Genomic DNA, 27,489 nt, shown 5'->3' with positions numbered 1-27,489 from the left:
CCAAGCTCAAAACTGGCTCTGCTTTGAGCAGAGTTTGGACTGAATGTCTCTTGTGGTCCAGTCCTGAGCTGCTCTGTAAACTGATGAACTACAGCACTTGGAGCATCTCAGCAGCTGCTGGACCATTCTTAGCTAAAAGTGCCAGGGTACCCTGCCATGGTCCTCTGAAGGTCCGGTTTAGTGGAAGGGAAGGACAGACAGGCAAGCTGTGCTAACACGGGAGCTCTGGTGCAGTGGGAGCCCCCTCATCCTCTGCAGATGTGTTTGAGTGGTGATCTTCCTGTTGTGCACAAACACCTGACAGGGACTGCGTCAGCCAGAGCCAAGCTCTTCGAGTGGTACCCAGCGATGGTAAAACAAGGACGGGAGCGATGCGCTGCGTACAAGCTGAAACGCGGGAAAACAACACTTAATCGTACGAAAGCACATTTTCCCCGCGCGGGGGGAGGGATACTCTTCCGCAGGCTGCCCGGAGAGGCGGCGGCAGCCCCCGCTCTGGAGGGCACTGCAGCCTCAGCCGCTCCGGCCCCGGGCCACCGTCGGGGCCAGCCCCGCTCGGCGACAGGAGCGGCACGGGCCGCCCCCCGCGCTGTCCGCGGTCCCTCCCCGTGCCTGCCCCGCCTGCCCGGCCGCTGCCCTGCCCTGCCCGCGCCCCGCCGGCCGGGGTGCCCAGGCCGCGCTCCCGCCGCTCTCCGCGCCCCGGGGAAGATGCCGCGGCTCTGCCTGCTCGCCGCGCTCGGTAAGCGGCGCCTCCCGCCCGCCCGGGCTCGGGGGCGGCGGCGGCCCCCGGGCCGGGCGCGCCGTGACCGCGGCTCGTTTTGTCCTTGCAGCTCTGCGGCTCGCCGGGGCGGCCTTGCTCTCGCCCGGGTCGTGCACCTTCGAGGACAGCGCCTGCGGCTACCAGTGGGACTACGCGCATCTGCCCTGGACGCTGCACGGCGAAGGTGAGAGCGCCGCCGCTCCGGGCGCAGCTCCCCGCTCACCTTCCCGCGGCGCTGCCCCGGCCCGCGGCCGCATCCCGGGTGCCGGCGGGGCCGCCCGGTGCTCGCGGGGAGCGGCCACCGTCGGGATCCTCGCTGTGCTCCCCCTGACAACGGGCAGGCCCTGCGGGGAGGCGTCTGCGCTCCCCCGGCACTGGTGTCTCCGCAGGTTTCTGCAGAATGCCTCAGAGGTCTCCTTGCTTTCTCTGTCTTTCACATTTTGTTGGGAAAAGGTGTCTTTTATAAGACCTCTTTCTAAAAAGACCAGTCACATCGGTCCCATTCCTTACGCATTATTTTCTTTGTGCGTTCCTCATGCATTATTTTCTTTCTAAATGTATTTTGTGTTCTACTCCAAAAGTGGATGCATTTCCAGGGCAAGAGACAGTCTTTGCCAAGAGTATCTTTGCACATGTTCAATTAAGACTTTTCTCTAATTTGTAGTATGTCCAGTTCAACAGAAAAAGTGAAGTCTTTCAGTAAGTTGTACTAGACTTTACAAGACTAAATGCTGTTGAATAGAATAATCAGTTACTGCACAATGACTGATGCAGCTCTGACTGCTTGGTAAGTTTTCAGTGTGGGCTCCAATATTTGACAGAATCTACATGAACAAAAGACTAAACAAAAATATACACAGCATAGTTGTAACTGGGTAGTAAAATAATTTAGTTTTGATTATGTGTTTACAAAATTGTCATTCGTGAAGTGAAAGCTGTGCTCACACAGAAAGAGAGACTATGTGTTTTTAAAGTTTTTAAGTCCAAAAACAAGTGCCAAGAACAATGAAGAGGTGAGTACAGATAAAAAGAGATAGACAGCTTCTCAGAAACCATTAATCAGTGCTCCATTCAAAACTGGCTGGTCCAGTTTTATATTCCACTTGTCTCTCATTTGAGAAAAACTATTTTTTCCCTCTGATTCATACCCAGTTCTCACCTATGCAAAATAAGTCACCTTCATTGTTACTTTTTAGTTTACTCAGTAGGCTTTGAGAATGTACAAAAAACCCTAACTCAGAAAAGCCTGCAAGGACGTAATAATTGAAATATGTGCTTTTTCTCTTATTTGATGTATATTTCTTAGTGTATTTATTTATTTAAATATACATAGATTTTCCTGTATTTTTGAAATTTCCTGTATTAGTAGAAATGTAGTTACCATCTTTTCTATGGTCCCAGCTATGCCTCCCAACACCATGCCCTCCTAGTCTGTCTGTCTGCAAAGCAGCACTTACTTCCTCCTTGTGATTTACAGGCAGCCGTATGGTAGTGGTATTGATTCAGCTCCAAGGGACTGGGAGCTGGTGGGAGCAAAACCTGCACGAGTGGGTGTGTATCATGTTGTGCACATCCACGCTGCAGTGTTCCAGGATATAAGGACCTTTGACCAGGGCTTTGGGTCAGCAGCAGCCTGCTTTTTTTGGTGCACAGAACACAATTTTAGTTACCGTAGTTTGATCTTTCTTTACAAACAAACAGACCAGCAGCTGCGTGGCTTCTGTTATTGCACATCTCATTTTCAGAGATACATAACTGAACTGCTGTACTCTGGGAGGATGTGTGGTATACCAGCTCTCATAATAGGCATAGTTCTGTCAGGATTTCCATTATAAACAGTTTTTGTGCAGTCTGTAATTTGATCATAGCAAGACATTCTGTGCAAACATTTGGCGCACAGGGTATTCTATTAGTCTCCTCAGAAATACATTCATAGAATCACAGCTAAACCTAGCTGAAAAGAATCCATTCTAATCTACACAGCAGGTGTGCAAAACTAACCTTCCTTAGACGCTCTTTCATTCTTTTGTCTTATAAAACCATGCCCCTTTTGGCAGCACTGTGTCCTGGTATTTGCTGGTCAGTGTATGTGCCTGTGGTGATTTACTGGGACAACAGAGGAGGTTGAGAACAGGAGACACAGCTTAGCTTTGAATTGTTCAGTTTCTCCTTGCATTGCTTCAAAGTTGCTTTATTATTTTAAAATGTTATTTGTGCTATAGAAATTGCACAAATAACATTTTAAAATAACAAAGCAACTTTGCATTCAGTGGGTCTTTAACAGGGATTATGTGACTTGCAGTGCAAGTTCTTGCATCTTATAAATGTCTCAATAGTGTAGTCTTGTGCCAAACTGTCAAGGTGATGTAAATATAACTAAAACCATGCCCAGAAAATTCCACTCCATACTTGAAAGTATTTTGCCCAGTTGCCAGGGAAGTCAGCATCTTCTGATGGGCCAGGCACACAGAAAGGAAGTATAAGTTTTGCTTTTGTTTGCAGCCACACAGTCCCACTTAAATGAATGTATTTCTAAGGTTCAGCTGCTGTTTTAAATGTTTCTGGTTTCTCTTTAGTGTTCCAGTAGTTCCAGCATACAATAATTTTTTTTGTTTAATTTTAGAATTTTCATAATTGAAAAAAAATTAATTTTTAAAGTTTCGATACCTGTAACTGGCATTTTAGGGCCTATTTTAATCAAGTGCAAATCAAAAGAAAATACTCAGTGCTACAAAGGATAGCTGTTTCACTGCTAAGTGCTTTACTCAAGACTGGCCAAGCCGGCCCTAGTGAAGTGGCTGTTTGTGGGAACAGCTATAAAGGAAACAATTCAGGCATCTGTCCAGTCAACCTGTGCTCCCATAAAACCTCTGCTTCAGTGAACCCCTCTGTCAGCCTCAAGCTCTCTTACATGACTCTGAATTCAGGAATAGGACCTTCAAGCATATCAAGGTGCTTTTTTTAACTGTCAGCTTTTTCAGTGACTGGCTAGCTCAGTGTTTGCTTTTAGAACTATGATGATTTTAGCAGACAAACACCATGCAAGGGAAAACATAACATACAGAAAAAGCTGGATATAAAGTGGATATAAATTTCTGGTGAGCCTTGGGGTGGTTTGGGAAGCACACCCAGCTGAGGTCATGGCCCAGGCTGGTTAAGCACAGCATCAGGCTTGAGACAGCATGATCCCTAAGGAGCCAGTTCTGTTTTCAGTGTAGCATGGGAAATTCCATGCAACACGTTCTGCTGTTCTCTAGGATACCGACTACACAAGAAACATTGTAATGTTGTTGCTTAGGAAGAGAGCATCATTATGTAATCCTGCTTCTGAAATGAGCGACAGATCAATTTGTATGTTACCAGTGATAAGATCTGAAAGCTTTGTGAGTTTCTGCTATGCATAAACAGAGGGGACAATGGTCCATTTTCATTTCCGTGGTGTAGGCATTCCCACAGAAATGTTACTGCATTCACGATGCTTCTGAACAGATAATTTTACTTTAAGTTCAGAATACAAGACAAAGATTATACTCTTGGACTCAACCAATGGATAGGAAATTTAGGAATCACATCTATATTCATCACTACTATAGTAGTTAGAGATAGTTGAGAAGCTTGAACACCATGCTGGTTCTACTAACACCTGCAGGTGTATGGAGCATGAGTTCATGTCCAGTTATTTTGGGGCATAGAGCTTTGCAGATGCAAAGCAGCTGATTTTCACAAGAATTCACTTTTTTGTCAGGAGCATATGTGTTTTCAAGAGAAATACCAGGTAATTCTAATACATGCTGTCAAACTGTGTAGGATAAGATTCATCAAATAATATTGAGATTTTCTTTAACCAAATTGCACAATTACTTTAGATGACAGACATGCTCTGGAAGTCCAAAATAGTCTTTGAAACAAAGGAAAATGTTGTGTGTGATAGGCAGTAATCCTCAGCTGAGTAATTAATAAAACCATGCAGACCCACTTGAAACAGCAGTAGGAAACACAGCCTTAGTTCAATTGTAGGCATTCTAAAATGTTAAGTTTGGGCATTTTTTGCCAAACCTTACACTTAGCCATGGCCAGCACAGAGCTGGCCATAACATGATGGTAAGAACATCCTGCTCACAAACATTATTAGAGATAAATTTCATTAAACGCAATAACAATGGCATGTCTTTTCTGTGACTCTGGGCAATGTTTACATTTTTGCTTAGAATATCTGTACAGCACTTTGTGTGAACTGTGGGTATGTTTTATTTTCCATTGCCATTCACTGTAACAGAGACTGGTTTAATACTGCTAAAAATAATGTGCATTTTGTCTTTCAGCTTAACTCTAATGGAGTTTGCTATGCTGCATCTGCTTGCCTGGATTGAAGCACTAGATAAGAAACTTGTCTATTATGACAGCAACCTATAAGGAAGAGTGATTTTATATTGGCAATGTGCTCCAAAAGCAAGAGATCATTGTTTCATGTGTCTAATGAGTTTTGTGGCACTGAAACACTAGAGCTGTCACTGGTAGTTAATACAGCTGAATGCACCTGGCTCTCATAGGATAATTGACAGCTTCAAATACCTATTTTTTGAGTGTTGCTTTCCTTCAGAAATTCTGGAAGCGTTTATTTCTTCATATCTCATGTCACCAAGGGTACATTTTAATAGCCCACATTTCAGGGGTTTAATAATGCTTTTCTTTCTGCAGTATTTTGAAGGAAAAGAGATAGATTTCACTCAGAAGAGTGATGTAATGGATTACATTACATACAAATATGGCCATTTTTTCTTATTCTTAAAGCATATGCCTATTTTTGCCTATTCCAAGATGCTGCTTCTGTGGTGCACTCCAAACAGTGCACCAGGTAACAATTTATAGAAAGCAAGCAACATCAATAACTGAACCAGTAGCTTCAGGAAACTGAAGTTTGTCTTTTGGAACAGATTTATCACATTGCTACACATAAAAATTTTTGGAAAATAATTTCAAGAGACAAGACAGCTATTGCAGGCCATCAGATAAGTCAGGCGTGAGAGCAGCAGCATAAGGAATCTCAAATCTAAACATTGCCTGCATACCATTTAAATAGCTTGTATTTACAGCTGTGCCATATGACTTAAAATTGACCTCTTTTGATCTGAGCTCTCTGATCTTGAATGTCACATCATGTGGTTGTAATATGCAGACTAATGAAGCAGGTGATAATTGGCAATCCTAGATTTTGTGACACAGCAAACACTGTTCATGTCTGATAAGTGCTCTGTCATGCTTCATTACAAACCTATTGGCAAATAAATTAGCACATTTGAAGACTTAGTTTTCTTTCCATCTATCTACAGTACTTTCTTGTATGTTTGGAAATACATAATTTGAAAATGTAAAGAAAACATGTAACATTGCTGGCTTTGTACAATTCTTGTACGAGACAAGTGGTCTCGTGTTTGTTGTGAAATCACTGTGTATTTGGGAGTCAAGGAGACTTGCACCAGCTTCTACCTAGCTGCAGCAGAACTGGGCTGGCATACCCCAGAGCTTGTTTGCTGGCAAGTTCTCAGTTGATGTGAATTCACCCTGCCACAGGAGCTTATTGGTTTTTGGATTTCCAAACCTGTAGCCACAGCATCTCTGCACTGAGTGCTGTTTGATGGAGGGTAGTGGCCCTTAGATTGGCATATGGTCTGTTTTGCCTTGATCTGATAATTAAAATGTTGGTGTTCCTGGCCAAAGTAATTGAATTTAGAGAGACAGCTGTCCTTACTGAGGAGCAGGGAAAGAAAAAAACTTCTTTTACACTTAGACTCTCATGTTCTTCTTGTTTTCATTTACTTCTGGTGCCATTTCTCCTGTACACTCTACTTTGACTACTCAGCCACCACTCTGGTGTTAGCAACTCCTTTCTTCATACTGTTTTCCTGTTCAGGCTGTCACTGGCAGTTTAATGGTAGTACCATGTCTGAGGAGCATTCCATTTTGCTCCAGCCTATCCCTTGTCTTGCTGATCCCAGATCCCAGAATCTTACATTTTACTTGCCCAGGTGTAACGTCCATCCTGGGCTCCTGGGTATTGGCATTTTTATTGAGCTATGCCCAAATTACAGTTATTAGTGTATTTTTCTCCATCTTCAGAGGCAGGTCTTGTGTGAAAAAAAAGACAGCCAAGGGCACTTTATGTCCATCAAGAGCTTCAGCAGCAGTTGCCTGTGCATGATGACACTTGTGATAAGTCTGGCCTTTCCATTTGCCGCAGGGGAGCAAACAAAGCCCAAGTTGTTGTCAGTGAGTCACTACATGAGAGATGAGTTTCAAAGCATTCCTCTTCTCCACAGAATGGTAACGTTCTCCTAAGTGTATTTTCACATACAGCTGTTACTGATTCAGCACTTACAGAGTCAACAACTGCTGTAGTGCATTTTGCACTGAGCCATAGAATCTGGCCGCAAGAGAGGGAGGATGGCTCCCAGAAAATTAATGTTTACTGAATATACCTTGCACTTCTGACAGTAGAATTTAGAAAAAAAAAAAAAAAAAAAAGAAAGAACTGTAGGAGGGCAAAAGAGAATTTGGGAGTTGTGATGGAGGTGAAATCACCTCAGTCAGAAAAATCACTTGCGTGTAACCCCTGGCCCTGCAGATGATCTTGAAGTTACCTAAAATTCAAGTGCAGACATGCAAATCACTGAAAACTGCTAGAAATATTTTCAGCTTTCTGAAAAAGAATGGAAGATGCAAATGAACTGATGTTAAGCTTCTTTCAGGAATTTCAAGATGCAGCATGGCATGAGCTCTTTTTATCAGTAAAATGCTGTTAGGCAATATTTTGTGGTTGTTACACCTATTACAATACATGCATAATAATTTTGAAAAAAGAAGAAGAAAGCCAATCATTTGCCAGTTCATTTTTTGGAGGGAAGGGAAGAAATTTTCACTATAAATTTTGGTCAAGATCCAGTGTGAGTCAAGATCTGTAGTGAGGAAAAGTAAGCTTGCACTTGTGCTGAAAGGATGATCACAGATACTCCATAAGCACTTCTACTAGTAAAGAAGATTTGTTCATCTTGCACACGGTCCAGACTGTTAAAACTTTAATAGAATCAGCCTGATTCTCATTATATAGGATGCTGTTCAGTAGAAATATTTGGAAGCTTATTGAAAAAGTAAGTCCAAACCAGTTACAACTAGCCGGTTTTGTTCACTTTTTTTGGAGCTCTCCCATGATGTTACTTTCTGAGACGTTTCGTCCCCAGCCACTGTGTGCAAGAGCAATGCAAGCAAAGCTATAATTACTGACAGATTAAATTTACCAAATAGGGCCAAATCTTCTGTGGTTACATCTCATGAAAATATACTTTAAATAATGGAGAGATTTTCCTTTAACGTTTGTGTTTTTACTGTCTTAACAATACTTTTTTTGTTGTTGTGCTACGGAAGGCCAGACAAAAGGCCACAGTCATCCATGTACTTTTATATAATGCTTTGATTGCTTAGAATGCTTTATATAATTTGAAGAGTTTTATTGCTCCCAAGGAAAAAAGTAAGCCTCTTTTGCCCCATCCTTCACTGTGTCTCCAGACAGCCAGAGATTAACGTGTGATTATTGTAGTCCTTCTTCACAGCACAATCAAGCCAAAGATTCCTACAATTTTACCTAACAGTATAGTGGTCTTTGATTAACAGTGTATTCTACACTATATGGCTGTTTCTTTCCTCCAACACATTTTCCTTTGCCAAATGTGGCTCAAGATCAGTATTTGAGACTATTCTTCAAGTGTGAGTAATTGTGTTGGTGTACTTTGAATGCTGTTTTGAATAGATATATTCTCTGACAGAGTGTGAGCTACATGTTACTAGCGCTTCTCTCTGTTCTGAAAACCTTGTAAGTCTAGTATGAAAATAACCATGAATCATGGTAATTAGATTTCCATTTGAAACATTAGCCAAAGTCTTTTAGGAAACAGAGTGTTCACAGTTTTCAATTAGCAAACTGTTAAAATGTTTTAAGAGGCACTCTTGTGATGTGCCAAGTTTCTTCAAAATTTCCTGGCCCGCAAAATGTATTTGATATTAAAAATGCATAAAGAACTACAGTAATGGAAGGGCAGTTTACAGCTGTTGTATACAAAACCATATTGAGATACAAAGCTATTAAAGGAGGTAATTATCCATATTTCAGATGATCTTATTTTTTGGATGTTACATCACTAACAATTGATCAATACTGTGAGACTGTTGCCTTGTCTGTCCCTCATGCTTCGGAAAGATTGGAGCAGGCTTCTGTGTGACAGTGAAGTCTAGGGAAATGCTAATGCATTTGCCGCAGAATTTTACACCTGGAGAGTAAGGAAGACAGACAATTGTACCTGATCATACCTGTGAATAACCAGATTTCCCTGTTTTCTAGTAATAACATTAAAGATCATGTTCTAAGGCACTAAACAAAATTTAGATTTACTCTGTAAACACTTCTCTTTGGTAAAATTTTTAAGTGCTCCAAAAAGAACTTTCCTCTTGCAGTAGAAATCCTCGGCAGTTACATAACATGGGGAACCTTAATTGTCCAATGAACTTAATAACTCATTTGTAGATCTGGCAATGAAAATATGACTCCCTTTGCCAGCCTCTTTCATGTTTGCTAAACAGTGTTTATTCCAGCCTGGAACATGGTTTTTTGCTTTTCAGAACATACCATGAACATGACTTGAGAAGGCCCTTGAAAAAGGCTGGAGTCAGCAGGTAGGATGAGTGCTTTCTCTGGGTTAGAGAACTGTGGAATGCAGCAAACACCACTTAACATCTGTCTGTTCATTCCAGGGTTAGATGATAAGGTTGGTGCCTGGCTATAAGAATCCAGCCAGGCTTATGGAGTTATAGGCACCTGTAAGGCAAAGTCACTTCTGAATTAAAATCTTTATGGATGCTGCAAGATCTGTGAGCACTGGAGGGTCTTTTGGGAAAAAATTCCATGTTTTTTATATTGTGGCCTAGTTATGAACAGCTCAGCAGAAAAGGCCCTGGAGGCTTTGGTGGGTATGAGGGCTGGACGCGAGCCAGCAATGTGTCCTTGTGGCAAGGGCAGCTCGTGGTGGCCTGGGCTGCATGAGCAGTGTTGCCAGCAGCTCAGGAGTGACCCTTTCCCTCTGTTCAGCACTGCTGGAGCCCTGTCTGGAGGTCTGTCCAGTTCTGGCCTTCCCAGTACAAGAGAGACATGGACATAGCTGAGAGAGCCCAGTGAAAGATTGCAAAGATGATTAAGAGACTGGAGCATCTCTAGTGTGAGAAAAGTCTGCAAGAGCTGGGACTGTTCAGTCTGGAGAAAAGAAGGCTTGAGGGGGAAGTTTATATTATAAATAAATAGATGGACCTGTAGGGAGGGTGCAAAGGGGACAGAGCCACGCTCTTTCTGGTGGTACCCATTGACAGGACCAGAGGCAATAGGCACACACTACAACACAGAATGTTCCCTCTGAACAACAAGAAGCCACTCTTTCACTGTGGGGGTGGCTGTGAGGCTGTGGGGTCTCCATTCCAGCTGATACTGAAAAGTTGTCTGGACATGGTCCTCAGCAACTGGCTGTAGGTGGCCCTGCTTGAGCAGGAGGGTCTGAACAGATGATTTCTGGTGGTGTCTTCCAACCTTAACTAGTCTGTGATTCTGTGGCATCTTTGTATTTTTGACTGAAAGTTTAAAAAGCCCTACTGCAGTGGCCTTTCAGAGATATCTTCATGCACAGGAAAAGAACATAAGAATTTCTGGTTCCTTTTAAAGTTAAGAATTAAACAGAATAGTCACATGCTATGTGTATGTATATATGAAATCTCTGATCCATTTGAATGTATGTATATATGAAATCTCTGCGCCCTCATGCAAGAGAAGAAATTAGTTTGTTGTAGATCCTGTTAGATTAATGACCTCTTAGTTGTAAGCAGGATATGGAGAACTTGCTGGTTACTGGTATCTTTGGAGCTTGACTGTCATGTAGCTAATGTTTCTAATGCTTATGGCTGCAGAATTTCATGGGAAGCAGATAGGTTAAAGTGTAGAGTGCTCTGATGCATTTTGTGACAGGATCTGTTCTTTATAATTTCCTACCTTTTTAGTAATTTCCTTTTGAAAGCCTGGCTTTGCTGTGTTCTGTTTAGACATGGTTGTTATCCTGAGGAAGTTTTAGCAAAATAGTTGTGCTCCATCTAATCTTGGCAGATCATTCTGCACGTGAACCTCCTTGACTGAGACCACGGTTTTGCAGCTGTTTGGCCAAAGTGAATTGAGTTCATTTTAGGCCATATGAGAGAGTTGATGGTAAGTGGCATCATTGTTTTCTGGAGCCAGCCGGGAAGCCGATGAATGAATGAACATTGACTCTGAGTTGCTCTCAGCTCACCACTATGTTCAAGCAGGTGATGAAGCAGATGTAGATGTCTGTGCTCCCTCCCTCGCATTCTGTTTGGGAAATAAGAGTCCTTAATTCGCCCAGGCCATGTATCTTCAAGCTGGCCTGCAGCTCATTATCAGTATTTATTGCTGTTGTCTGCTCCTAGCAAATCCCATCTTCTCTCCTTCTCCTGAGTGCCAGATGTACAGCAAGTTATATTCTCTGCCTTGGACATGTAAACACTTGTGGCAAACAATCACAGTCGTTTGTGGGCTCTAGGCACAAGCTGGAACCAGCAGACTGGGTACCTGGTGACACATTTCTTCATGCTTCACAATCTTCCTGAGATATTTTTTATCCCAGGAGAATCATATTTGTGTACCCAAGTGTCAGTTTTGTCCTGTATGATTACAGTAGCACAACAGTGAGAACTGGAGTAATGCCATTGTTGTTATATTTTGCCTCTACTCCATAGTCATTAATTTTCCATTATAGAGCCTGACAGTTTGGTGTCATCTTTAACTGTTCAATTCTGAAGTTTTACTCAATACAGGCTGCAAGAAAATGAGGAACTTCTAGTCCTTCTCTGGCTTTGAGCTACAGATTGGTTTACTCCCCTAGCTGAGAGCAAATTTGAATATGGTTTTCCATTGTGTAAACTACTTTTTGATTGTGTCAATTCCTGACCTCTTAAGGAAAATAAAGTCTGTCTTGAGTGCTAGAATACACAGAGATACCGAAACACAAACTGCAAGTGCAGCTATCCTGGTGCCTGGATTTTAAAAGCTAACAAATATAGCAGCAATAAATGTTTCAAGAAATCTAGATATATTAGATATTTTCTTCCCTTAGAAGTAGGCCTTAGCAACATGATAATGTGGGCACAAGCAGCTATAAAATCTGACACTGTACAGAATAAAGTGCATTTTCTAGTCTGTGTCATTATACAGGTTTGCTTAATATTTGCATCTGCAGCTTAATATTGAGCTTCACAGTGCTCACTGATCTTCACAGACAGCCTCAAAAACTCACATCTAGCTATAGAAATGCTTCATTTTAAGATGTTGTTTTATAGCATTTCAAGTAGAGTGACCTTTAACATTTTGAATATGCATTCATGTAGCCAGGCAGTGCTAATCTAAGCTGAGCTTTGCAGAAGTTTAGTTGAAGTTCACTAACAAGCAGAAGGAATTCAAATGAATGAGGCTTTTCTAGTTCCTACACAGTCATTGCTTTGCATTTGAATTCTTACAAGATCTTTCACAGAGAAATTTCTTTCCTGGCCAAGGATATTCTTGTGTGCTTGAGTGGAAACATGAGAAGCTTTATACCAATACCAGATTGTTCTCTAAATATAGCCACTTCTAGTTATTATTTTAAACTGAGTGTCAAACTGGAGAGTTATTAGGGCGGTAGCTGTGGTTTGTTTGAAAAAGAAGAGAGAACGTTGCACAGTGAAGTTGTCTTATATGGAAATAAGATGAGTGGTATGTGTAGTTTGGACTACCACTTGTAGGTAGAAACCTGAGAGCAGTAATCAGTGTTTGTTTTTATATAAATTTGGAGTGAGTATAAAGTGAATATAAATTCACAGCTGATGGATGTTGAAGCCAAAAATAGGGTTACATGATCAATCATCCCTTACTAGCATAGGAATGAGAATCTTTTCCTGTGCTGGGTCAGCTAGATAGTTTTCTGTTAGTTAAAAAAGTTCTCTTTTCATGGTTCTTTAGATTTTGTGCTGGTTTTCTGATTTGTTTTTCTATTTTTTTTTGAGAGAGACCATTTTGTGTTTTCTGTTAGCTATGCATCTAGAAGGAAGTTTTATTGCTATGCCTATGGTTGACCTGCAGGTTAGTCCACTGTGAGAAAGCTGAAGCCCAGAGCAGTAAGAAGTCTCGACAGAAGTCCACAGACTGAAAATATTTAAACAATTCTGTGAAAAGGCCAAAACCTCCTACTTTATCTTTGAAACTTGCTGGAAAATGGAATTTTTGCCTGCTGGACATCTGCACTTGCTGAATCATCCTCATAAGGTCTTTTCTAATGCAGTGGCTGTACCATCTGATTTTGTATGAGCTGCTTTGTCCTGCAGTGTACCCCCTGGCAGGGAAGGGTGGCAGACAGAAGGGGCCTCACAGGAATGTTTTGCTCTGGCCTGATGGAAGAAGGCAGCCTGGAATCTTTTGGGAAGATGTTTGCAGGCTTTACCTGGCCAGGGAGTCTGTGCATTTAAGCACAGGCTGCTGAGCAGGTTGCATGGTGTGCCCAGGGAAGCTGCTGCTGGGTTTCCATTAGTGCTGCTGTGGTCACTCTTGTCCCCTGAGGTGCCTGAAGGTGGCAAGAAAAAGCCCTGCAAAGGCATGGAGGAGAGCTTAGGAGTGGTAGATTGTCCAAAGCCATGAATGCATCAGATAGGTAGACCACAGCATATCTGTTGAAAAGGCTGCTGAAGGAGTCCAGGTCAAAAAGGAATTGATATGCAGCGTGGAATTTCAAAATTTAACCAGTAGTCATGGCTCTACTTTCCAATCACTTTATCTCTACCAGCTTCTTATATCAGTACATTGCCAAACAATAAATCCATTTTTTTCCAGAAAGCTGAGAGAATTATAAAAATTTTGAAATGTTGTGACCTCTGTCAGTCCTCTATCAACCACTTCTGCTGCCCATCATCTCTAACTAATGCCAGTAGTCTTGTGACAGCCACAGTCTGCAAGCATCCACAACCAAAGAGCCATAAGCTGTGAGGGAGGATGGACCACTACTGTGACAACTTCAGTGAGCATCAGAAATGAGCATGAGATGGATTGCTCAGTTCCAAACTTTTATTCATTTGATGATTCCCTGGTCAGATTAAATCAAACCGATTATATAAGTAATACTCCAGATAATTGTTTTTGCTCTTTTCTCCAGTTGCAACATATTTTTAATTTTCATCTAAAGCGATTAATTAAATTAATTGCTTTTAAAACACCAACTGTAATGAACTAGTCTATACTTACTGCTTTATTCTCCTATTTCACCAGCTTATTGCACAACTGCATAATATTTAATAATAATAATGTGGAGATAAGCACGACACATAATAATAATGTGGAGATAGGCACAGAATTGAGGGCGAGAAGTGGGTGTGGACTGTAGGGGGAAATGAAGACCACCGAAAACTATCAAAGCCCTCTGGACTGTTTCCATAAAGGTCTAAAAGAATGTACCATGTGTGGTAGCCGATTCACATAGAAGGCAAGAAACTTATTTCCAGGCAGGGGTAACTTACCTGTAGGAAGGTAGCTCTGCAAAGCCCAGATGCTTGGGCACTTCCAGGACCCTGGACACCCCAGCTGGTTCAATACTAGAGCCAGGACTGGTGACATCTTTTTCTTCCTTCCTTTCTCTCTTTCTCTCTCTCCTTCTTTGATTAACATCTCTCTCCCTCTTCTCTTTTACCCTACGCCTTTATCCAAAACCCACTGTTTTGTGTTCATATAGCAGGTCAGGAACAAACACACCAATTTCCCTGCAAGGGTATAATTTACTAACAAAACTTCACCAGCTTTTGCAGACCCTCTGACTTTTGTCATTCCTTTTGACCGGGAGCCTCGATGAATCTTACAGAATCTTTCAGAAAATTTAGTTACCTACTTGCAGGGTGTATTTTATTGACCCGCCCCATTATAATTTTTTTAAAATGGAAATAGTAAAATGCATATAGCAAAGTTCTTTGCAGCATTCTTGTGTCATTACATTTTCCGAAGTTCAGAATGTGAAGAGTTTTTGCCTTAGATAGTTTTTTTGTACTAGATCAGCTTCTATCAGCTTCTTGGTACCTTTAGAGACCAGGGTTTTGAAGACTGGTGTGTGAGTTCTTGTGCTTTCTTTCCTTCCTCAGAACACTGCAGCTGTAGGGCTCAGTATTTTGGGTTACTTCAGTATCATGCATTGAAAAGTTGTCTTTTCTGAGTTCCCAATGGTTATAAATATTCCCCTTGTTTTCCAAGATAAAACTTGGCAAGCATCTTCTCTTGTGCCCTAGTTTACTCTCAGCTTCTGAGGTGTGGAGGAGCAGCAGCTCTGGGAGTTTCCCTCTGCATGCTCTGAGTCTTTCTCCTGCTTCACAGCGGAGGGAGAGGCTGGGCACCATGTCAGAAGGTTGCACTGATACCACGTTTCATTGCAAATCTCGTGTGTGTGTGTGTGTGTGTGTGTTGTGAAGCAGCTGTTGATGCTATTTGAGTCTGTAGCTTGGAGCAGAGGCTGGAAAAGACATCGCTACACCTTTTTATTTTAAAGAGTTGCAATTTGAACCCAAAATAACAGTTGTCTAGTAAGTCTAATTGCTCATTAACATTTAATAAGAAATTAATTGTCTCTGTATTCCCAGAGATGTCCATTGATACTTCTTGGATGAGCACACCTGCAGATTTCTTCAGTAAACAATGAGCTTTCTCTGCAAGCAGCAGAAATTTCTGGCTCTGCAGGGTAACAGGCAAAGCTGGTGGGATCAGCTGCAGGGACAGGCTTGAAAATCTGTTTCTTGAATTGTTTCACTATAAGCAAAAGCACTGAGGCCCTGCCAGCGACCAGCAGACATGCCAGCACTCCTGACAGAGCTGTGAGCAGCGCATGGGAGCACTCACATGCGCCCCGTGTGAGCTCCTGGCTCCCATTTCCCCTCCAGGGACGCGTGCTTGCAGAAAATACTTTTGCAGCAGAGAATTTGCTCTTCCTGGGGAAGCTGCAGACACAGAGAACATGTGTTTGGGATCGGCACTGAATGTGTTTGTTGATGCCGTATGAACTTTGGTAACGCCTTCAAGCCTTGCAACATTTGCCTTGTCTCAACTTATGAGTTATACTTCATGGCAAATATGACACTAAAAAGCATTCTCAGAAGGCGTGGACTAAGGACTGTTTTTAGAAAGACCACACAAAGCTTGGCAGATAGAGCAGAGTTATTTCTGCAGGGTTTATTTTCTGTGTAGTTTGTTTTTATTCAGAATAACTGCGAGGCACATGCTGCTCAGTTAGGCTTGTGTGTTCACACAGTTGATAGCACAGCCTGCACAGGCAGACCTCCACGCTGAAAAGCAGCAGCAGGAGCTGGGAGGCAACAGGAGGGTAGTGCCACAGTGTGCTTATTCTATGCTTTATTCATACCTGGGCATCCATCTGAGACCACTCTTGGGTACTTACTAACAGCCAGCTGGGAGGAGGTGAGGTTGGATCTGCTGGCACATTTTGGGGTTCTTTAACTGCATTGTGAGCAATACTGAAATGTAGGGTGTACATTTGCAAGGGAACTACTCCTTTGGGGTAGTGCTAAGTGCCCAGTGAGATTTAGTACACTGAGTGTAAGTTAAACAGTGTTTTATGGATTTAAATAAACTTCATTGATGTCTATTTGATCACCCTAGGGTCACAGAATCACAGAATATGCTGAGTTGGAGAGGTCCCATCCAGATCATCGAGTCCAACTCCTGACCCTGCTTAGGACACCCCAGGAATCACACCATGTGCCTGAGAGCATTGTCCAAACTCTTTGGGAACTCTGTCAGGCTTGGTGCTGGGACCACTTGCCTGGGGAGCCTGTTTCAGTGCCCAGCCACCCTCAGGGTCAAGAACCTTTTGCTGATATCCAATCTAAACCTCCCCTGACACAGCTTCGTGCTGTTTTCTTGAGTCCTCTCACTGGTCTCAAGAGTGCAGAGACAGTGTCTGCCCTTCCACTTCCCCTCGTGAGGGTGTTGAAGAGCACAGTAAGTCCTTCCCTCAGCCTCCTCCTCTCTAGGCTATTTAGGATATAAAATAAGTGGAATAAGTTCTAATAGCCTCAGTGATCCCTTAGGGGAAATAATACTAATATAATAATAAAAATATCTAATAAGAGGCTATAAACTCAATTACTTTGGAAAGTTTTGACAAGCTTTTACTTTGACTTTGACTGTGAAACAGGAGTCGGTGAGGACATCTTGAAGAAAACAGTTTCATGAGCTGGCAGGGTCAGATTTTTTCAATGACTCATTTATATCTCAGGTTTTACTTTGGTCTTTATAAATGTGTCTTATAGCTCAAGTGGGATTTGCTGAATTCCTTTGTGAGCAATTGCCCAAGGATAATACTGGATATTCACTGGAATGACATTGCAGAAAATACTAAAATTCACCAACATTCTCAGGAGCTTTTCACTTCAAAAGTAATTTAGGAAAAAAAAATGGAAATATTTGAGGCTTTTGTTACCCATAAAGTCTTAGCATCTGTGGTGACAAATGTCCCAGGGCAGCTGGGGAGTACTTGAAGGGGATGCCTGTAGGAATTCATTTGTTGACTGTTGCCTAGCAAGGGGAAGCAGAGAGCCCACCACAATGTGACAGATGTATGAAGACTGGACTGGGACAGACAGATGGCAGAGCCCTGTGCCTGGTGACATCTGATGGCCTGAGGTGAATTTAGATGTGTTAGGTGGTTCACTGAGTTGGACAAAGAAGGGTTTGACAAGCTATTTTAATAAAAATAAAGCCTAGGGAAGATAAAATATATCAAACCACAATTGTTTACAATCAACAGTTAGATACGCCATAGAAATCCAAATACTGCTTCCTAAATCTCCTAAATGACTAAACAGTCATAGCATTGACTGGCATCTATCTCTTTCCGTCCCTTATATCAGAGTATGCTCAAGAAGTTGTCTTTTGCTTTTGATACTAAGCAATCCTCAATAATTTTGGATAGTTCAATTATCCTGCTTGGAGCAGAAGCTCCATGACTGAATCATCTTCCAGTGGTTCTAGGGACTGCGACTACTTAGGGACAGGGGAGAGAATCCTAGGACATCAGCCCCTCCCCACAGAGGCCCACAGCATCCTGTAAAACACTTTGTGAATTTTATGGATATTGAGATCTTCAGTAAATTCACCACTGTTCTAGAGATTAGAGTTATATATCCTGGCACTATTTTGATAAACGCTTCCCCAGTTTTGTGGATTCTGGCTCAGTCTGTCTGTACACCTCATACACACTTTCAGTTGCTACTAGCCCCTACCAAGCGGAAATGATGTACAGGACTGCAAGCCTAGAAGCATCCCTAATAAACTGAAGCAGTCTTTGAAATAGTTATTTGATGCATGCAATTGTGCAGAACTCTAGGAAATGTTAGGCATGGCCTGGTGGTTGTGATGTTCAACATGAGTAGATGTGTTCCTCGACTGAAGGTTTTGTGATTGTGCATGTTGAATCTTCTCCATTGCATGCCCCTGGTGCAGGATGCAGCTTGCAGGGGCAGAAGATGAGTCACTGCATCTGCTTTCTTTCAGTTTCTCAAGAGTGGCCACCAAGTGAGCAGAGCAGGAAATGAGGGGCTGCCCAACAGCAGCCAGTGACAGACTCATTAGAAGGCAGTGATCTCCAGCAGGTTTTGGAAACGGATGGTGTGGCTAAGCCAGTTCCCTCAGGTGACCTGTGACCAGGCTACTGCCCACACTCATCAGGATCTGATTAGCTCACCTGTAAGTTCTTTCTATAGCCAGCTGTTTCAGCTCATGTTTATAAATATGTGCCTCACCTGTCTGCAGCTTTGTTTGCATTTTATGATGTGAGATCATTGATCAGTCCACCATGAGCCTGCCAGTGATCCCAATGATTCTGGTATAAAAAAGAATATGAAACCACTAAGCTTATGTAAAGCAGGAAACTGAACTCATGGGAGTTCAACTTCTGATGTTAGTGAAACCAAATATGTATTTCAAGTTGTTTTTTTTTTTTTTTTTTTTCATCTGTGTAGGACTGGGAGTCCAGCTGGGTATCAGAATAAATGGAATTTCTACTACCTAAGTGGATCTGTAGTTTCTCTTGGAGAGACAAGTCTTGTGGACAGAGGTTCCATTTTAGTTGATCAGATGTAGCTGGGAGAGACAGACAAGTGTTTAGGCACATGAGCTGTTTTCCAGGGTAGTGCAGTAGGCCAAGTGATTTGGCAGATGCTGAGAGAGCAGATCCAGGCAGTAGAAAAGTTTAGCTTTTATAGTCATGCATTTAGTGCATCCACATGGTTTGCAGATGCACTCCAGAAGGCCACCAGCTGAGGCTTTTTTGCTTCCCCAAGGGAAAACCCGGTCCAGGACCTCCCATGCATGCTGTGACCCTAGTCTGTCATGAACCAAAGCCGAGTCATGACGGGCAGACTTGTTTCTGGCTCTTGCCAACTCCAAAGCTTACCTGCCCTCTCCCTCCCAGCACCACTACTTCCTGTGACCAGTCTGACTGCTTCCCTAAGCCCAGGATTGCTTCAGAGCTTGGCATGGATGTGAGCACCATGGGCTTTTAGTTTAACCACTTTGGAGTACACCAAGGACATGAACTTGACTCAGCCAAGAAATCTTTACTTTTGACATGCCTGATCTTTCAGATGATGGAAATCCAGACATGCAGAAACCAAAACAGTGTTGATTGTGTTGGAGTACCTCTTCTTCTCTTTCTTAAACTCCTACTCCCCATGGCTGTTCTTGTCACTCTGATCCAAGGAGGAATAAATGCCCCATTTTAAAACATAGCAAGAAGTCCCTTGTTTCATGGTCTGGCTCACCAAATTCCTTCTGCTGGCTCCCTGTGGAATGCTGGCCTACAGTTTGATGTGGATTGCAGTTTTGATAGTTTTTTCTTCCAAGATGTTCCCCCAAAACTGTGTGGACTACAGTTAGGCAGGTTTGCCTTGGCCAGGCTGAGATGTGCTCATACCAGAGAGCACATTTTGTGCATGTAATACAATATAGAGCAATACAATACAATATAATACAGAGGTTGTAATATGTCACCTGCATACTCCTCTACATCACATCACGTGCACCTATGTAAGCAACTAAAAGGAGTGATGAGCGAAGTAAATAGACAACATAATGCAAAAGGAATGAAATTTTGTATTTTTCTGCTGAAGGAGGGATGCACTGCACCAAGGCAAGCAGCTGTGCTGGAAGAAATGTCACAGTGCATTCCTTTGTGTGTTTGCTCCTGGTGGAATCATGATTAAGCAAAGAAATAGAGCTAGTAATGGAAGATATGAGAAATGTAAACAAATAGATGCTTGGTGATTTCTACTGTATCTACTTCTTATCTTTAGTATTCCCTATGCACTGGGGGCAATGGAAACTCATGTAGGATGCCAAAGAATAAAGGAAAAACTCTTTTCAATTATTTCCCATCCAGAAATTCACAGCAGAGAACCTTGTGTCTCCAAATATTGCCTATATTGGAGACACAAGATGTTGATGTATACCAGTTAACAGAAGTCATGGAGATGTCTTTTGGAAAGAGCTGTCTCAAGGAAAATCAGAGATACCCAATAAAAACTTGGCAGCCTTTGTGTCAGCAGATGAAAAGTTGTCGAAATTATGTGATGAGTAGCATGAAAATGAGAACTGAGTGATGTGAACAGCAGTTTCCTGAGACTGATGGGTCGGTTGAAACAAGAGAAACAAAATTTGAAAGTGCATGAAAATTGTTGAGGTCATTGTGAAAGGAAAAAACCACATGCTTGTGGCCCAGAACAAACAGGAGATCTGGTGCATGATGTAAGGATCTTGGGACTTGAAGGGGAACAAGGAGAGGAAGCATCCCCAGTGCAGTGGAGCAACTCCTCTAAATCAGAATCAGAAAACAGCAGCTCAGGCTGGACCCTTGCCAGACCTTCACAGGCAAGCTAATGGATGGAGGCTGGAAGAATTTTCCAGAGTGGTAGTAGCTGCACACAGATGCTGCAGTCACAGAGCATTTCAGGCTAATTGTATTGGTTTTGACAGTCTTTCTAACAGCTGTATTTCTGAACTTCCTGAGGGAACAAAGGCCAGGGCAGGAGGTGGAGCTGGTAGTTAATTCATAAAGCATCCTTTGGGAAAGGAGACTCGAAGATTTGCCAGCCCCAGGGCTGGCAAACAGTTCTCTGGCATGGTCTGGGTGAATGTGGCAAGAAAAAGATCAAATCAATAATCTCAGTTCCTGTAGGGAGACTCAGCTTGTAAAGTAAGGTGAGCTGGAAAGAAAGCTGCTGGATGAACTGCTGTTGCCAGGTTTGTCCATTTGACCAGAGGAAAGTGGGTGGCTACCTGGCTGAACTGCCTGTGTGTTCATCACACCAGGCTGTGCTTTTCTAAAAAAATTCTTCTTTTTTTTTAACATACTACTCAGCTTTGTGCGAGTTACCTGGAACCCTGTTGACTCCCTGAAGATGACTAGCACAGGAGCAGATCTGGTGGGGTATTCAGGTTCCCTCCCTGCCTGGAAGGGCAGCCAGGTGGAACCACAGGCTTTTTATGCAAAGAAATATCTTTGGGCTTGAAACTGCAGCTGCCCCTGTAGATACAGAAGAGAAAGCAAAACCTTCACAACAGCAGTCACTGCAGATAATAAACACAAAACACCCACCTCCTGCTTCTCCATCCCTCAGCTGCTTTCACAGAGCTGCTTTTAAGAAACCATGGAGGAGACAAGGAGGCTTAAAGAACAGAATGTTCTTTCAGTGATGACAACACAGATTAGTCCCAGGGTATACCACGTAGGTTGTCTGGTGTGAATCTAACAGCTTAACAGATATAAAATAGTCTGTGGCTTGATGGGAATGAAAACAGCAGTTATACCCTGCAGCATCAGGTAGCTGTAACCATGGCACCCCCTTGAATGTCTGGGACTGACACTCTACGTTCATTATGTGTGCCAGGCTTTTCCACTCAGCCCTGTGTGTATTGTGAGTGTATCCATCTGTTCAGGGGAAAAACTGCTGCTGCAAGTCTCCCACAGGCCAAGGGGAAGGGATTAAACACTGCTCTGGCAAAAGCGGATCAGTGCTTGTGTTCTTTTGAGACAATTTAATAAGTAACACTCTGAAATGAGCTACCTGCCCTTACAGTTTCAATCAATCCCTTTTTACCAATGAAGAGAAAGAAATAGGAGCACGTATAGGCGAAGAAAATGACACTTTACTAACAAAACAAAATAGCAGCAGGCAAAAATTAACACTAACAGTCACTAGTTACGAAGGTGCTGAAATCTCACCGGCTCTCGGGGAGCAAGGGGAAGCTCCAAATGGGGAAGTGAGGGTGCTCTCCTCAGGCACTGCATGGTCTGGGAGACACGAGGAGGACACAGACAAACTCTGTCCGGTGCAGCCTTCTCTCTCGATCAAAAAACCGGGAAGGCAGGAGCTTCCCAAGCAGTTGTGGTGGCAGAATTGCTGGTGTAGCAGAGGCGTCAGCCTTTGGTTCTCTGGGTGTTGGTGCTGGGGTCTTGCTGCCTCCTGCTGAACTCCGCCGGTGTTGGTGCTGCTGCTGCCAAGCTGCGGGTGTGTTGGGGGCAGAAAGGATCTCCCCAGCACTGAGGCAGCACCCTCCAGCCCCTCCAGCTCTTGCCCCACCCTGCAGAATTCACTCGGAAACAGGCTTTGATTGTGAAATGCATCTTCTCGCGTCGCTGCTGTTGTGGGTCCACAAACCTGCCCGAAACAGCCTCCTCTCTCTGAAGGCAAGAGAGAAACTAAAACACCCACCAAGGGGAGACTCAGGCTTGAGGCAGAGCTTGGAAGCAAGGGAGCTCTGTTTGGGGGACCCCGGCTTTAAAAAGACCCAGCACCTGCTGGCCCCCTGTTTCCTGGCACACTGCCAGGTCTTGGAGAGACACTAACAATGTTGGGCACAGGTAGATGTGGAATAAAATAACATTTTGGGTTATCCACCACACTGTTGCTGCATTTTCTTACCTGCAGGATACACTTCATTATTTTGTGCCTCTGGCTCTATTGTTAATATTTCCAACTATATTTTTCTGGAGAGGTAAGAAGACTTCATAGATCTCAGAAATGTACTGCTTTTCTACCCTTTTTTTTTTTTTGGAAGTAAAATACAAAAAGAAATCCCAAAACTAAAGCCAAGACCCAAAATTGAGATTCTGAGATTCCACAGAAGGCATCAGTAGATCAAGTTTCGTCCTAAGGAACCCTGGTAACATTCCTTCCTGTTTCTGTATGGGAAATACAGAGAAAAATTAAAACAGGACTTGCAAGTGTTAGACATTTCTTGCACGGTCTTCTGTATAAATGAGTATTTAATCAAATGTAGTTCTAAAATCTTCCTGCCTCATAGTTCCTTATTATTGTTTCTCTTGGAGCTTGCTGCTTATATTCAGTTTTTCTTGTAAAGCTGTACTGTGGCTGAACTAAGTGAACAGCTGTGTCAGACAAACTCTACCAAGAGCCAGAACAAATCTGTGGTTACCCTTCCAAATTTTTACAGAGGAAATGTAACATTGAACTGGTAATTTTTTTTTTTTATTTCAGTGGATATTTGGGGGCTTTTAAAAATTTTTCTCAATGCAATTTGTTTTAGTTTATTAGCCAGCATCTGGCTTTTTTGTCTTGTTTGTGCTATTTACAGTGGAAGCAATCAGTGTAGTTTCTGTGCTCTTTTTTGGAAAAAGCACAATTTCTGACCTCAGTAGCCCTTGTTCCTTAGCCATTGATGTAACCACTGCTGACAGATCTACTGATGCCCACCTTTATGTATATATTTTTGGAAAACTTGGGTGAATGACTCATGGAGTTAGTGCATCACCAACTGTAATTGAGAAGAGCTTTGTATAGAACTGCTTATTAGAGCAGCAAGATGACAGACATTGAAACAGGAGGATTTTAAATATCTAGTTTCATCGGTGCATAGTTGCACTGAGGAAGGATAGGCTTGAAACCCAGTGTCCTAATTCCCCCTGGACTCAATGTTTTGCTTGAACATGGAGGAATATAAAATGAACACATGCTTGGTTCTGTAAAGTTTGATTCAGTTGTCAAGCAGAAGACAGTCAAGTCACATGGTAGGTAAAACATCATCATAGAAATGTGAGTAGAAAGTGCGTTACTTACTAGCCTGAGTAGTGAGAGAGGGAAACACATCTGAGTCTCCTTTCTCCTGTCCCTTGTCCTGGCTGGAGGTGTTTGCCTTTACCAGGCATCTGCTGGCTGTCAGCTGTCAAAGGTAGTTAGCAATCCCTGGCTTTTGTCATGTCTGCAGAGGTTTGTCTTTGCTCAGGAGCGAACAGGCCTCATTGATAGAGATTTAAACTAGAGGTGTCAGGGAAGGAGACAGTGTCAGGTTTGCCCCTGACAAGCTGTGGGATGACATATGAAGGTTAAAGGGACTGGGTGCAGGTGAGGGTTCTCAGTCAGTGGACCTGAGACGTGCTGGCCACACTAGAGCACATTTGATGTCTTGTGGAGACAAGCCAGGGGCTCCTGAGGTAACAAAAGCCAAGAAACACCAGTGAAATATCTCAGTGAGATTAGAAAGTATTCCTCCAAGAGGGCAGCTCAGCTGAGGTGCCTTTGCACCTCACAAACAGAAGGAGGAGGAAGCCACTGTGCTGCTGCGAAGTTATAACCTCGTTGTCCTTACTGAAACTTGGTGGGACAAATCCCATGACTGGATCGCACCTATGGATGGCTACAGGCTGTTCCAGAAAAGTAAGGGTGGAGGGATTGCCCTCTGTTTCAGGAGGTGGATTGAGTGTAAAGTTCTGTCTCTGAAGAACAGGCATGAGCAGGCTGAACGCCTGTGGGTAAGAATCAGAGACAGCAAAGAGAACCTCATGGCTGGTGTGTTCCACAGGCTGCTCAAGCGAGGGGAGCCCGCTGACAAAGCAGCTGCGAGAGGCATTGTGCTGGCAGGCTCGTGTCTGGCCAGGGGCCTTGAACTCTGGGCAAGTAACAGGACGAGCTGTGGGCAGTCCAGGAGACTCCAGCAGTGCACAGAGGATAACTTCTTGTTATAGACAAGGTTATAGACAGCCCTACAGAGGGGGTGTGATACTGGACCCATGGGTTGCCAACACAAGTTAATTTGAGCTGTCAAGATTAGAGACAGCCTGGGCTTCAATGATCATGCACTGAAGGAGTTTGCAGTCCTGAGGGATATGGGTCAGATAAAGAGTAAAGTCAGAATGATGAAATTTAGAAAAGCAAAATTCTAGGTTGTCAAGGATGTAGTCAATAGGATCTTCTGCTCTGAGGGACAATAGGAAACTGCTCTGAGGGACAAGGGAGGAAAAGAATCCTGGTGGATCCTTAAGGTTGCTTTCTGTAGAGCACAAGTACTTGCAAAAGGAGGAAAAGTTCAGGCAAAGAAGGCAAAAGACTGCAATGGATTAGCTGGAACCTGCTGGTTGAACTAAAGTGTAAGAAAGAAATCCACAGTGAGTGGAAGCAAGGACAGATATCCAGGGGAGACTATGGAGTCACAACCCAGTTGTGTAGGAATGGGGTGAGGAAGGCAAAGGCAAAGCTGGAGCTGAATTTCAAAAAGGTCAAAAAGAAAAAATAAAGAGCATCTATATGTCTGTCAGCCAGAAAAGGAAGGTCAAAGAAAGCATTTGTCCCCTTGATGAGCAAGGCTGGCAAATTGGTAACTAAGATGAGGAGAAGGCTGAGGTGCTGAAAAGTTTTTTGCCTCAACTCTCACTGTCAGCCTCTCTCCCCATGCCTCTTGAGTGAATGGACTGTAAAATGTGGCTGGGGGAAGCCACGTCCCTCAGAAAGAATTAGGTTTGTGACCACCTGAGGAGTCTGAGCATACATAAGTCTGTGGGACCTGATGAGATGTATCCCAGAGTCCTGAGGGAGTTGACTCTACAGTTGCCAGGACCACTCTCCATGATGCTCAAAAAGTCAGGTCACTCAGAAAATTACTAAGAAAGTTCAGCTTTCCTGTATTTGCACAGGAAACTAAGGGCTGCATCTACCCCCCTGTGCAAGTAATTGCTGGAAATTGCATGCTTGTGTTTCTGTGTCATCAGGCTTTTCCTAGAGTTTTGTGATTACTCTCATCTGCCTTCCTGTGATTTTGAAGAGTAGCTCTCTCTTGATAACTCCTGAATGACTGCTATAAATTAACTGTCATGGGCATTTGCAGGAGGACTGTGGCCTGCTGCAAAATGGAGCTGCATGTTACATTTTTGAGAGGCTACACTGCTGTGCATTCATCAAATTCTCCACAGACTGGAAAATAACCTTCTATTACTCCCACAAACAAGTGTGGAAAGTTGTCTGCTTTAATCTAAGGACCCCCCCTTCGCCTTGCTTTGCTCTCACAATTGCTCTGTGTCAGTCCTTGAGGTCTGCATTGTGAGACCTTCCTTTCTGCACCAATGGCCACTGCTGTTACTGAAGCACAGTTTAGGGCAAAGGCTGTGTAGTCAATGCTGCCATTCATTTGGAAGAAATTTAATGTTGGCGTTTTCCATGCTTGGTACTGCCAAGTGCCACGCTCCCTGATCCTGATTAGCAAAGCATTTGAACCTACACATAAAGCTCTCTATCAGTGCTCACATTGATTTCAGCAAAGCCAATTACACATTTAAGTTTTCAAAAGAAGCTAAAAATTATTAGGTTGGGAGTGAGAGCACTCTCTTTCCGGAGAGTTAATGAGTATGTAAAATTAATCCTTTTAGAAAAAGCAACCAACCCCCATCCCCAGTTAAAAAGGGAGTTCATGATCTTTGCTCCCATACCTGAGGTGAATCAAACAAAAGTGGGAGCAAGTGCACAACACACAGACAGCAGAGTCAAATTTACACTGACATAATCATCCCGATTGGAAATTATAAGAGGCTTTCTTTGAAACCACTATTTTTGTAGAAGAAACCTTAGTCCATATACAATTAAGTTTTAAAACCTGGCAGCCATTTAAGCCTCATAGCTGGTAATTTGAGGTCTTCATGTGAAAGTATTTTCCTATGTCAATGCTGATTTATTTCTGAAAAAAAAAAAAGAAAAAGAAAAAAGATTACTATTATAAGAAGGATCTGTTTTCTATGGGGTTTCTCTTGAAGTACAGGCTAAAACAGGGCTGAAACTAAAATTGCCAGCCATGGATTCCAAATTGTAGGTTTCTTTGTCAGTAAAATGATCCAAGTTCAGGCCAGCCTAAAAACATAGATTCTTCATCTGAATAGGATATTATCAATTACATCAATGAAAACCAAATGTGCAAGAAGCATTTGACTTCTGATGGAGTCTCGGTGATTTCCCTCTATCTTCCTGTGAAAAGGCATGCGTACCTTGGGCAGGCATATGTCAGTAAATAAATGCTGTCTGTGCTAACTTGTGTGAGCTAACTGGATTAAAGCATGAAAGTGGTTGCTACAGACTTCCTTGTAACATAGTGTCAGATTAAGTATTTGGCACACACATTAAATGCCTATTTTTAAATATTTATTCATGCGTTTATTTTTCTTTCAAATACTGCTGCAGTAACAAGTTACTTGTACTTTACCAGTTATTTTGTATCTTTCCCCAGTAGACTAAAACCAAACAGCAGATATAAAGGGAAATCATGATAAGAGGCA

The 27,489-nt window shown here is 42.8% G+C and overlaps 1 protein-coding gene across 2 annotated transcripts in view; it reads left to right on the top strand.

Moving 5' to 3' along the window:
• Positions 1 to 258: 258 nt before the first annotated feature.
• Positions 259 to 27,489, top strand: part of MAMDC2 (MAM domain containing 2) — a 55,684-nt gene continuing 28,453 nt past the window's right edge. The window contains exons 1-2 of one of the 2 annotated variants that reach the window (XM_058823848.1): positions 259 to 415; positions 831 to 944. In XM_058823848.1, the coding sequence (XP_058679831.1) occupies positions 259 to 415; positions 831 to 944 (271 nt within the window). Of the gene's footprint in view, positions 416 to 676; positions 740 to 830; positions 945 to 27,489 lie in introns of those variants that run through there. The other variant, XM_058823849.1, reaches the window with a different exon arrangement.

This window comes from Ammospiza caudacuta, chromosome Z, assembly GCF_027887145.1.
Source record: "Ammospiza caudacuta isolate bAmmCau1 chromosome Z, bAmmCau1.pri, whole genome shotgun sequence".
Lineage (NCBI taxonomy): Eukaryota > Metazoa > Chordata > Aves > Passeriformes > Passerellidae > Ammospiza > Ammospiza caudacuta.
Note: the sequence above shows the minus strand (reverse complement) of the source record. Positions and strands in the feature narration are given on the sequence as shown.